At 44.8% G+C, this 13,159-nt stretch overlaps 1 protein-coding gene across 1 annotated transcript; it reads right to left on the bottom strand.

Annotated features, from left to right (window-relative positions):
- Nucleotides 1-6,751: 6,751 nt before the first annotated feature.
- On the bottom strand, nucleotides 6,752-7,661 carry LOC146565282 (uncharacterized). Its single transcript, XM_085290155.1, has 2 exons — nucleotides 6,902-7,661; nucleotides 6,752-6,795 (listed from the first exon to the last, which is right to left on the bottom strand). The coding sequence occupies exons 1-2, from the start codon at nucleotides 7,659-7,661 to the stop codon at nucleotides 6,752-6,754; spliced, it is 804 nt and encodes a 267-aa protein (XP_085146281.1).
- Between the last annotated feature and the right edge of the window lie 5,498 nt (nucleotides 7,662-13,159).

The raw sequence follows: 13,159 nt of genomic DNA, 5'->3' as shown, positions 1-13,159 counted from the left end.
AATATAAGCTCTGACGGACTTGGTTCTATGGTATGTCTTAAAGGGTTAAGATAAGATAAGATAAGATAAGATAACCTTTATTAGTCCCACACGTGGGAAATTTGTTTTGTCACAGCAGGAAGTGGACAGTGCAAAAGTTATGAGGCAAAAATTAGAATACAATAAGAATAAATACAGTACACAACTGTACAGAATAGAATAAAATAAAATACTATATACAGTAGAATAAAATAAAATAAATAAATATTGTCAAATAATCGTGATCTCAATTTCAGTGAAAATAATCGTGATTATCATTTTTGCCATAATCGAGCAGCCCTACTTTATAGAATTATATTGGTTTGCAGATGTTGGCAGCTACCAGCGAATAGTTATCAGCTATTTTGAAACAAAATAGACACTTTTTATCCATAACAAGAACTCCATAACAGCAGATCAACTGTACAACGGAAAATACAAATGCTATTTATGGTCTCCTCACAACAATAATAAGAAAAATAAACTAAGCCAATATGGCATGTCTGTTAATACAGAGACACACATGTTAATGTGATCTTTGGTCCGTGTATTTCCGTGGTGCTGATGCTGTGCTGAGCGGAAAGCTCCTGAAGCTTTTGAAGTGTCAGAATGTGGAAAGCTAACAACGTCCCTCTCACCAGTAGGCTAAGTTATTTTTAGCCAATTACAAGTTGAATCTGGTAGTTGGGGTCGTTAGCTAAGATACCGTCATTAAGAAGAGGAACAACTAATGTGTGTATGCAAGCTGATTTGCGATGTGCACCGCTGGTGCGGCCATTTATTTTTTGATGCACCTTCTCAGATTAATTCACTGCATGTCGTGCCCAGGGCTGGACTGGGACAAAAAAACAGCCCGGGCATTTTGACCAAGGACCTTCCCACCAGGTATTAAAGCCATAAAGCCTTTGAATGAAAAAAAAACACTGTTGTGACAGTGATGTACAATCTTGTTGGTATATGTATGATTTCTATACATTTTATGTCAGGTAAAAACTTTGGTTGTAAGCTTCAGATAATTATTTAATAACAGCCAGACATTTTAAATAAGAATAAGAAAGTATTTCTTTGTGCCCCCCTTTCCCTGTTAATGCCCCACCTGGCCCCCCTGGCAGAACTTTGCTAGATCCACCCCTGCACAGTTACCAGCCGTCAGCTACATAGAAATGATGTTATTTGTCTCTCAGAAACAGTTCATAACTTCCCTCCAACTCATTCATGTCACCTAAAAGGTAAACCTGTTTCTCCATCACCTGTTCAGCTCTGATGATTCAGTAAGGACATCTCCTGGTTTCATCTTCATGTTTCCCTCTCACCAGATATACAAACCGATATCATGACCAGCAGCTTTACAGCTGTGGCTCCAGCAAACATCAGCTGATACTAGAAATTAATATTAAATAAATTCTAACAACAGCTGATCAAGCTTAAACATGCTGCTGTTGTTTAGCGTGACATGTGGCGCAAAGTGGGTGATGTTAAGGGTTCAATATTGAGGAAGGGTACAAGAGGTGATCGAAGAATAACCACACTGATCCGGCCGGGTGAAGTCAAACGATGATTTTAATGAATACACGCGTGGGAAGACAACTCTGTACGCAGACAGCAATTGATCTTCGACTTAATCAAAGCATACACAGATTTTTATAGCATCAGGGTTTGATTTACTGACGCCCCTTCGTGCGTCACCGACAGAATATATGCACATACGTCAAATCAACCACAATGACTTTTAACACAGTTCGAAAGAACATCGTCTTCTATTTTCATGGCCGGTACTTCCTGTCTACCTTTCAGTTCTTGTCTTGAAGTGAATTGTTCCTCTTTTACAAAGACACTTTTCGCAGTTACAACCAGACATGACTAACCTCTTTCCTATAAATACATCTAACTCATGTGTGTGTGTGTGTGTGTGTATGTCACGACCTCACTCAGCCTCTATGTCACCTCTCACTTACTGTCTTGTCCTTAAATGCTCTTTCTCAATTCACCTGTTGCACTTCTGACCTTTCACCAGAACAGAGGCTCATCCTAACTGAGACTATGTATATGTCATCTACTAAATAAATGTTTTAATCAAGAGCCTCTACCAAAAGCTTAGTAAAAGACAATTTACTAAGTAATTCACCTAGTAATTCAAATAGCCTCGTCTAGCCTGCTTCTCAGAATACTTAGACTCTGCTTTCACTTCTGCAAACTCTCCTGCAACTTCCTGTCAGCCTGCTGCACTTAGTCTTTCTAAAAGACACACTGTTTAAACCTCTGAATACAATACCAATGCTGCAAATTCTATTATTAATGCAATGGTAATGATGATTATTTAACAATAGCAGTAAAATAATTTCCCTGCTCCACAGTGATAAACAAACAAGAGAGAAAAGCCGATCAGCTGATCATTGATCAGTTTCATTATTAAACTAGCAACAGGAGAGGGAGGGGAGAGAATGAGAGGAGAAGAAAAGGCAGTTGTGCAGTGTAATGACAGAATAACTCCACATTTGTGTCTTTTTCCATCCTAGCTTAAGTCCGGGACAAACTGCGTCCCTTCTCAGCTCAACACGAAACGCGTAATAATTTCTCTGAATGCGGGACGATTTGGTCTTTTTACGGGACGGTTGACAACTCTACTAACTAACCTTATGAATAAAATAAAGTTCACTATCAGTAACATCAAAGCACCCACCCAGCTGTATAGAAACTCTGTCATGCTAGTTAGTACGCAGCACAAATTATTGTAACTGACTGTAAAAATTTAGCACAACAAAAATAAACTCCACCTAAACTGGGTTTATATCTGACCCAGATAGACTGCAGGTCATAACTTCTTGCCTGAAGTTCAGTTCACCTGACAGTCGGACCGGTGGCTGCCTCGGGTCTCTGCTCCTCCTGCCTCCCCTCTCCCTGAGCCACCTGCTGGCCTCTATGGAAGCTCCGCCATAGCCAACACCAAACAACTGAGTTATTTTTACACACCGGCCAGCATCTGGCCAATCCACCACCTTTCATTGTTTATACCGTTACAAAAAAAAAAGAAGAAAATTATCGGGCCACCGAGCATGCCCGATGGCTAGCCCAGCTATGGTCGTGCCATCAGTTAACCCTTCGCGTGCTAACTGTGGCACGCGTGCCTAGGGTTGCCAACCCCTGATCTAAAGTATGATTAAAGTTTAGCGTGATTAATATAAATGACACTGATGATTACTAATATATTGGAAAACCAAAATACTTACCACTCAGTTGATGTCTTTCTGTCCAACAGTTTCTTTTCTAGACTTTTAAGAGTTTGATGTAATGTGGGGAGTGCTGGTCTCGAGCCTCAAAGACAGTAAGAAGCAAGCAGAGAAAGAAAAAACACAAAATTAGAAGCTGATTTGATCCTTAATGGCTATGCAGCCATTAAAACTTACAACACAGAAGGTCAATGTAGACCTTATACAACCAAATTAGACTAGCACATATGGTATTAAAAACACCATCTACTACTGTGTCTGAATGTGTGGTCCTGGCACTGTCAGTTTAGGCCTGAAGAGATATGTGTTTAAAAAAAGACCACCTAATTTAAATGTGTTTGTTAAAGGCTAACGTCCCATATAAACAGACTCTAATAAGCGCAATGACCAGATAAAGCATGTGGCAGTGTTTATATGTAACATAGGCTACCGCAAAATATTGCAGATTATTTCATTTTAGAAAAATTTAATTTATTTGTTTAGAAGGATAAGCTAAATTACTTTATTTTCAACTACAAAGCCAACCTAGACTTTAACCACTGAACAGGCCACTAATCTTGTTCACAGCTTCGGACTTTCACAACAAAACTTGTGTCTAAACACAATTTTTAATAAAACAAATACTACTACTGGTGGCGGCTGTAGCTCAGGAGGTAGAGCAGGTCATCTACTGATCGGAGGGTTAGTGGTTCGTCCCTGACTCCTCCAGTCTGCATGCCAAGTATCCTTGGGCAAGATACTAACCTAAATTGCTAAATTGGAGTATGTGTATGAATGGTAGTTAGGAAGCACTAAGAACCTTAGAAGACAGTGCTTGTGTGATTGGGTAGAGCGTGCTTTGAGTACATATAAGAATCAGTCCATTTACTAAGAGCACTATTATTATTAAAGTGTAATTAAACAGAAATATTGGTTAAATGTAAAAACAGTTTGGATGCTTATGTTACTAAAAAAGGCTAGATTTGACATTAACAGCTGCCACAGATTTTCAAAAGCTGCCAAAAAACACAAGAATAAATGCAGGGGTAGGGCTGCTCAATTAATCGAATTTTCATCTAAATTACGACCTGGGCTTTCAACGATCATTATAAATGACTGAGCCGATTATTAGCACCTCCCTCGTGCTTTACTCTCGCGTTGCTCCATGTGGCAAATCGAGCGCACCTCTCTGCGTTTCGAACACGCCTCACAAAAATTAAGAGGACCCGAGGGAAGCTCGGAAAGCTAAGCAGAAGTTATTTGGGGAGAAGAGAATAATGTCATGGCTCGGCTGTGTGGCAGGCAGGAGGAGGACCCAAAATGCAAAACTCACACACACGGGGATGAACTCAAAAAGCAGCTTTATTGCTGACAAAAGATAATAGGAGATACAAAACTAAACTGGGAAAAACTAACGTAAAGCTCACCAGGAAACACGGGGGAATCACACACAGCATGAGGGAGAACGCGACGCCGAACAGAGGGAGACTCAGACAGAAATACACAGAGGGTAAACGAGGAAAGTGGGCACACACGGGGAACACAGGTGACACTGATAATCATAACGAGACAGGGCGGGGTGAACTGAACATGACATGTACAGGCACAGAGGTTCAGACAGGAGGAGAGAGAGCACGGGGAAACACAGACATAACGGGCTGGGGAAACATGAAACAACCACAAAGGGAGACGAGGGCTCATAAATACATAGAGGGCACACAGGGGGGAGAGAGAGCACGGGGAGAACTTAGACATAATGGGCAGGGGAAACATGGAATAAAGACATAAGGAGAGACGAGGGCTCACAGATACACAGAGGGGCACACAGGGGGTAAAAGCCATGAAGGGAAAACACTTAGGGAACAACACAACAGGGCAACTCAGAAAACATGGCCTAAATAAAGAACAAAATACAAAAATACATGAAAACTAAGAATACTGGGCCCACATGGCCCAGGACCATGACACCACCCCCCCCTAAAGGGCTGGCTCCCGACAGCCCAAACCCGAGAAACAAAACACAAGCGAAACAGAAAACACCCCACCCAGGGCGGGAGGCGGGGGACCAGGACGGAGGGAACAAAACGAACCAAAAACAAGGAGCACGAGAACAAAACTGAGTCCACAAATACACCAAAGAGTCCAGAACAGGAAGGCGAATGTCCAAAGAGGCCCGAAGGCCAACCCGAGAGGCGACAACACAAAAGTCCAGTCCAACCGTTCCGGAGGCCGGCCACGGGAAAGGTGGCCACGGCGGCGGAGCAGTTCAGGGGGCCGACCGCGCGGAAGGCAGCGGCGGCGGCGGAGCAGTTCAGGGGGCCGGCCGCGCGCAAGGCAGCGGCGGCGAAGCAGTTCAGGGGGCCGGCCGCGCGCAAGGCAGCGGCGGCGGCGAAGCAGTTCAGGGGGCCGGCAGCGCGCAAGGCAGCGGCGGCGGCTCTCCAGTGTCAGGCGTACTGGCCGAGGCCCGGTGGGCACAGTCAAGGCGGGACCAGGCGAAGCACAGGCTGAGGCTGGACCAGGCGAAGCACAGGCTGAGGCGGGACCAGGCGAAGCACAGGCTGAGGCTGGACCAGGCGAAGCACAGGCTGAGGCTGCGGCAGACGAAGGCTCTGAGGCTGCGGCAGACGAAGGCTCTGAGGCTGCGGCAGACGAAGCACAGGCTGGAGCTGCAGCTGACGAAGCACAGGCTGGAGCTGCAGCTGACGAAGCACAGGCTGGGCCAGGCGTAGCAGAAGGTGGCTGGATGGGCTCCTCGGGCCCTCCAGCTGATGTGGCATGGTGCTGGACGGGCTCCTCGGGCCCTCCAGCAGACGAGGCGTGAGGCCGGACGGGCTCCTCGGGCCCTCCAGCTGAGACAGGAGGCCGGACGGGCTCCTCGGGCCCTCCAGCTGAGACAGGAGGCTGAACGGGCCCCTCGGACCCTCCAGCTGACGTGGCATGAGGCTGGTGCGGTTCTCCTGAACCCCCAGCTGACGAGGAAGGTTGCTGAACGGGCCCCTCGGACCCTCCAGCGGAGACAGGAGGCTGAACGGGCCCCTCGGACCCTCCAGCGGAGACAGGAGGCTGAACGGGCCCCTCGGACCCTCCAGCTGACGAGGTAGATGGTGGCGTGGGAGCCGCGGAGTCCTGGATGAGCTCATCCGAGCTCCCAGCAGGAGCTGATGCAGAGCCAGAGAGATTTGAGACCCCTGGCTGAATGTTAAGCTGACCAGCGGACCGTACTGCTATCGGGGACTGGGCTACAGGAGCTACTGGGGCCTGCGCTACAGGCGGCACTGGAGCTACTGGGGCCTGCGCTACAGGCGGCACTGGAGCTACTGGGGCCTGCGCTACAGGCGGCACTGGAGCTACTGGAGACTGAACTGGGGGTGACACTGGAGACTGAACTGAGGGTGGCTGCGAGGGAGCTAACTGAACTGAGGGTGGCTGCGAGGGAGCTAACTGAACTGAGGGTGGCTGCGAGGGAGCTAACTGAACTGAGGGTGGCTGCGAGGGAGCTAACTGAACTGTGAAGGGCTGCGAGGGAGCTAACTGAGTTGTGAGGGGCTGCGAGGGAGCTGACTGAGCTGGCCTGGGAGGAGAAACACGAGCAGGAAAAGGAGCAGGCTCAGAAAAAACTGTCCGAGAAATGGCAGGCTCAGGGTCGACAAAAATAGCTCTATCAAAGATGAACCCGCCGTCCACTTCATGTTTTGTAGTCTTAGCATTGTCCGGTTTATGGCGGCGGGCGCGCCGCCTCCTTCGAGCAGAGGAAGCTGGCGCGATGGGCGCTGATGGCGCCAACACAGAGGGTGACGTAGTGGTGAGTTCCCCGTCGTCCGCCCCCATCCTTGCCAGAAATGAGGCAGGCGAAAAATAGCCTAAGCGGATCGGAGACGGCGAGCGGCTGGTAGGCTGTGCAGCAGGTGAGAGGTCCTCCTCCGGGATGAGCCAGGGTTTCCACCGGAGCTCGTCCTCCCGATAAGCCCGTAACACCTGCTGCCACTCTTCCTCGCCAAAGTCTATGGCTTCCGTTGTCTCCGTGCGCCACGCCGTGCGGCCAGACCGCGGTGAAGACGCGGAAGCCGGCGGGGTGCGGGCGGAAGGTGTGTCAGTGGCGAGCCTCACCGTTCCAACTCTGACCGCTACTGGCTCATGAGACAGCGGCGATGACACCCGTTCACGGGACGGAGGTGTGGGTGCTGAGGCGGCATTCAGGACCCTCTGGGCCAGCGCACGGGCACGAAGCTCCTCCTTAAGGGGGCCCAGGGAGTCAAACGCCTCGACGAGGTGGGGGAGCTGTCGCAACCGTGGCTCCCGCAACAAAACGGCGTCCACGGCCGCCAATCCTGTGGAAACCACACTTGGATCCGCGCATCCGATGATGCGATCCATAATGCGGCAGAGCCGGTTCAGCTCCTCCCCTACCTCCTCTGAAATGTCCGCTGAGTCCGACATGGTCGCGTCGTCCTGGAGGTCCGCGGAGGGGTTGTGAACTGCTGGGTCCATATCGTGGTCGCGTTCTTCTGTCATGGCTCGGCTGTGTGGCAGGCAGGAGGAGGACCCAAAATGCAAAACTCACACACACGGGGATGAACTCAAAAAGCAGCTTTATTGCTGACAAAAGATAATAGGAGATACAAAACTAAACTGGGAAAAACTGACGTAAAGCTCACCAGGAAACACGGGGGAATCACACACAGGATGAGGGAGAACGCGACGCCGAACAGAGGGAGACTCAGACAGAAATACACAGAGGGTAAACGAGGAAAGTGGGCACACACGGGGAACACAGGTGACACTGATAATCATAACGAGACAGGGCGGGGTGAACTGAACATGACATGTACAGGCACAGAGGTTCAGACAGGAGGAGAGAGAGCACGGGGAAACACAGACATAACGGGCTGGGGAAACATGAAACAACCACAAAGGGAGACGAGGGCTCATAAATACATAGAGGGCACACAGGGGGGAGAGAGAGCACGGGGAGAACTTAGACATAATGGGCAGGGGAAACATGGAATAAAGACATAAGGAGAGACGAGGGCTCACAGATACACAGAGGGGCACACAGGGGGTAAAAGCCATGAAGGGAAAACACTTAGGGAACAACACAACAGGGCAACTCAGAAAACATGGCCTAAATAAAGAACAAAATACAAAAATACATGAAAACTAAGAATACTGGGCCCACATGGCCCAGGACCATGACAAATAATGGCTGCTGAAGAAAGAATGCCGTTGGTTGAAAAGAGAGGTAAAAGAGCTTCAGTGGTGTGGAAACATTATGGGTTCGCAGAGTCAGACGGGGATCAAGTAGACATAATGTGTAAACTTTGCTACGGTGTTGTAGCTGCACCACAGAGCAACACTACAAATTTATTCAATCATTTGAAGACCGCTCACAAAGTGACATACAATCAAACAATGAAGGAGCATAGAGAAAAACTCTCGACAACACCTGCTTCTTCCTCACAGACCTCCATTCACGCACGCTACCCTGTCCAATGCGACTAAATATCCCACCAGCTCCCAGAGACACAAGGAGATAACAAACGCGGTAACGTTTTTCCTCGCCAAAGACCACTGCTCATTTCATTTATTTTTTATATTGCAAACATTTGCACTGTTATCAGTATTTGCACACTATTTTATGACAATCTTTAAAGCCATTATTCAATACATTGTTATTGATAAATAAATATCATCAAATAATCAAAATCTCAATTTCAGTGAAAATAATCGTGATTATCATTTTTTCCATAATCGAGCAGCCCTATGCAGGGGTAACAAATATTCAGTTCATATGTTCTAAAAGTTCATATGCATTGAAAGCATGCCCCCACCCCTAACAGCTGCATCAGGTTTCATGCAATAATTCACTTTTCTATTTCAAACCAATAACAGTAAATTTCACTGAGAATATGTTGTGTAAGGGTTTTAAAGCTGTGGGTTAATTTTTAAGTAACATGAGCTGAGGCAGCAGCATGCACACAGATATTCGGTGATATGAAAAGCTAACATTGGCAAACTGGACAGTAATATTTTTAATTAAGCACACTTTAACTAAAAACACGCATTTCTATTGCTGTAGATAAGATATTTCTTATACTTCTTACTTTTGGGGATAAAATTATATCAGTAGAATAGCAATGATGACAATGTGAACTAACACAGAAGTATGTGCTTACAGTAAAAGGAATGGACAGATAATGTCTTATTTTGTTCATTTTTTAAACATGTTAAGATGCAAGAAAGAAAAACGCAAACAATTAAAAGGAAAGAAAAGAAAAGAAAAAGAATAATCATAGTGAATAACTTATCATGTGCTCTCTGTGTGTACCCTTACTCTGCTTCTTTCCCTAATATACCTGGGATAGGTTTCAGCCCTTCCTTTGACTGTGAGAAGGATAAGTGGAAGAGAATGGATGGATGGAATAACTTACACTAACATGTCCAGGAGTAGCAAGAAGCACAAGGTTATTTAATCCGATCCCCTTCCAATTATTTAGCATCTAATAAGCATCACTTCTTCTTTTCATCATCAGTGTTTATGGCCTATCCTGTTCGAAATCCTTCATTATGATTTGTTGCTGTCATACTATTGTGAGTGCTAAAGGCCCTAACTTAATAACTGATATCAAGACACAACCTGATATCATGGCAAAGCATGTAATAGACACACCAGTCCACTGTGTAAATACTGTGTAATCCACATGTGAAATTATCTCCCGTGGGAGGAGACAATATACTTAAAGCCAAGAAGTCACTAGTTAGCAAGAAAGTTATGGAGTACATTTCAGGGTCTGTAATTGCCAGAAATGATTAAGCTAGCAGCTAATATGCATTTATATGTCAATGTGTGAATAATGTGTTTTTAAACACTTTCCTGTAATTATTTTCGTGGTGGCTTGAAATAAAACATCTCCCTCTGCTGGTACCACTTCACGTTTTGGTGAGACAAAGCGTGAAATGGACACGGTCTACTACATGTTTTGCTGCAATACTGGGCTGCAAGACATCATAAAATTTCACAGAAATAAAAGAAAACAAGACAAATATGCCATTAATTAGATCCTAGCAGCAGGAAGGTTGGCTCTCTAAATATTACATTCTGACTTTCACACACCCAATGGCCTCCCTACCATGTCAGCCTGGAGGCAGAAGCTCTTCCACTGCAGCTTGCCATTTTCCATACCTGAAATCACCCACACAAGGCATTTGTACACCCCCCATTGTTCACCATTATGGTTAAAGGAAGTGGAGTTAACTGAGGTTCAGCATTATCAGCCTACATGCCATAGGTGGCTGTGAGTCTATCAGCCTTGAAAGGAAAGGCTTAATAACAGTCTCATTAAGAGCATAGCCCATTACTGATAAGGGTCCACTTTAGATGCACTAATTAAAAGCAAAGGGGGGTGGCAGAGTGGGTAAATTGGACACAGTCAGTGAAACTTTAAGTTTCATGGTGAAAGTCTTTCTCTGTACCTTGACGCACCTCATCAAGGTGCTATAGACATACCTTACCACTGCTGCCAAATGATAATACGTGTGTATCAAAAACGCTGTGGTATCTGTGGGAATGCATTTTTAAAACTGAACTTGAATGTAGTTGCCCACTTGATGGCAGAAGTGTTCTACTATATTTCACATATAGGTCTTTGCCACTGTCTGTCTGTGCAGGGAGAAGAAGAACTCAGGGAAGTAGGAAGACACAGGAAATCAGTCGTGGATGTCATGAGTATCACAGCGGTGTGCAGACTGATATATACTCTTGCCTGTTTTGTGTGTGTCAAATAAGTTGATTGCGTAGGAAGACAATGAAGTGTTTCTGCTGGGATTTCATGATAAGATGTTAGAAAACTGTAGAAGCAGCGATCCAGTTTTGCCTTTTTTTTTTTAAGAGAGAATCTCTCTAATGTATGTGCTGGTGTTTTAATGATATCAAATATTAGTCTTTGATTAAGGTTTAAGGTACCATAAGTCGATAATGCTAATGCTACTTTTAAAATGAATTTTACAGCAAATACATTACAGACCTGATTGCAGGCAACAGTGGGGCTTGGCAGAGCTAAAAGTATTCCTCCATTACCAGAAGCCTCAGGTAATCTGTGTCAACCGTTAAAAGCATTTTGATCACAGAGCAGTCCCCATTTAGACCTCTGTGAAAAGACAGGAGGAAATTATTAGCCTTATAGAAACTGTGTAGCCCACCAAATTCGTTTTCTGCTCCTGGCAGCATTTTGTTGAGACACTTCAAACTTCCTCTTTGTTGTTTCACAAACAAACAAACAAAAAACCCTACATCAGTGGATTTTATGCTATGGGATACAACAGTTCTGAAATTACTTTCATCCTTGAAAAGGGGGAGAATAAGTGACAGTCAGGAAATACTGCGCTTGGCAGCCCATGTGCACGTGGCTTGCCGTCCTACTTAGAAACAAACATGCATGCCTAATAGAATGGCTCGAGCAAGCAGAAAATAAATTTCCTGCTCTATAACACTTCAGTTATCTTTGGTTTCATCCCTGTTCATTTCAGTGCTGATGCTAGTTCAGTCATCGATGGTAAGGGCAAGGACTGCTCATACACAAACCATTTCTCTTCTGTGAAGAATTGATTTAATGACAACATACAGTGGCCGCAATCAATGGAGCAAAGGAAAAGGCATATTATGAAGAAAGGAAGACGAATAATGGAGGATCACAGAGCCATTTCCATCACTTTAACTAGCATCCTTTTCCAACAGAACAAACCAGTTTCTAAACTCGAAGTATATAATCATTGACCCACTCCCTTCCCACAACCCAGTAGAGTCATATCTAGGATCATAGCATGCAGTACTAGATAATTTTACTTTAAATCCCATCTGTTTCTTCCTCTCCTATATGAGTTCACATCCACTTATCGTTCATTTGATTAGATGTCTCATCAAACTGAAAGAGCATATTTTTTTCTCAGTCACAGCAATCATGACATTGCTTTGGTGCTACAAAAGGTTTCAGAGGCTTTTATGATAATGAGTATCACTATTCAGGGCTTTTTACACTTGTCCTACATATAATGACTTCTGTTCTTGTGCCCTGTACTGCGATGATTATTTTCACATAATATTGTTTGTTTTAGCCCTTTTTATTCAGTATAAAATAATCTTCCTGCATTATAAAGTTCCAGTGCAGTGCAATGGAAATCAAATGCTTGTGAATTTGTTCAGACACAAGAAATCAGCGGTAGATGTCATGAGTATCACCATGCTTCTTTGCTAAAGCAGCAACCAAGCCCCAGACAGTCACACCATCACCACCATGTTGGACTGTTGGTATAAAGGTTTGCCATTTTTGCCCAGTCTCCTTCTTCATTTTGTGATCTGTACCAGTACCACCTTTCTGCTCTCAGCTAACATCAGCTTTATTGATGCTAGCTGCATCATTAGTGATGCTTACTGAATAATAATGATTATTTAGTGAGCACTTTTTAAAAGCCCCCCTGCAAAGAGGATCACATGCGACAAATCAAACCCCCTTCATAAAAACATCGGATCTGAAAGAAGTGTCATGGGTTGTGGTGCGTAGGAGACTCAAATGTAAACAAGTAAACTAATAAATAAATCTTGTATAAGGTGGTGCAATGTCCAGTAAATACAGATTTCCACTAATGCTTGTACTAGAACCAGTGCAAGGCAAACAAACCAGTTCAGACTGATGAAGATGTATTCATGTACAGCATGCGTAAAATTACAGTAACAGGCCGGCTGTAAAAGAAAAACTGACTTAACAATGTACATATAGGTATAAATTGTAAGGCTTGTCTTGTTTAAAAGAAAATGTGGAGAATATGGATAAGGGTGTATGTAAGACATACATGCAGTCTCGCCATGATGTAGCAAACACAATGACATTTTTTAAAGTATAGATGCTTGTGTAGGTTTTGAAGAGACTGAATGATTCCTAACT

This window comes from Mchenga conophoros, linkage group LG10 (genome assembly GCF_057382185.1).
Source record: "Mchenga conophoros isolate Kocher_MC1m ecotype Shallow Benthic linkage group LG10, M_conophoros_male_GT1.1, whole genome shotgun sequence".
NCBI classification, from domain to species: Eukaryota; Metazoa; Chordata; class Actinopteri; order Cichliformes; family Cichlidae; genus Mchenga; species Mchenga conophoros.
This window is presented reverse-complemented; position numbering and strand designations above follow the sequence as displayed.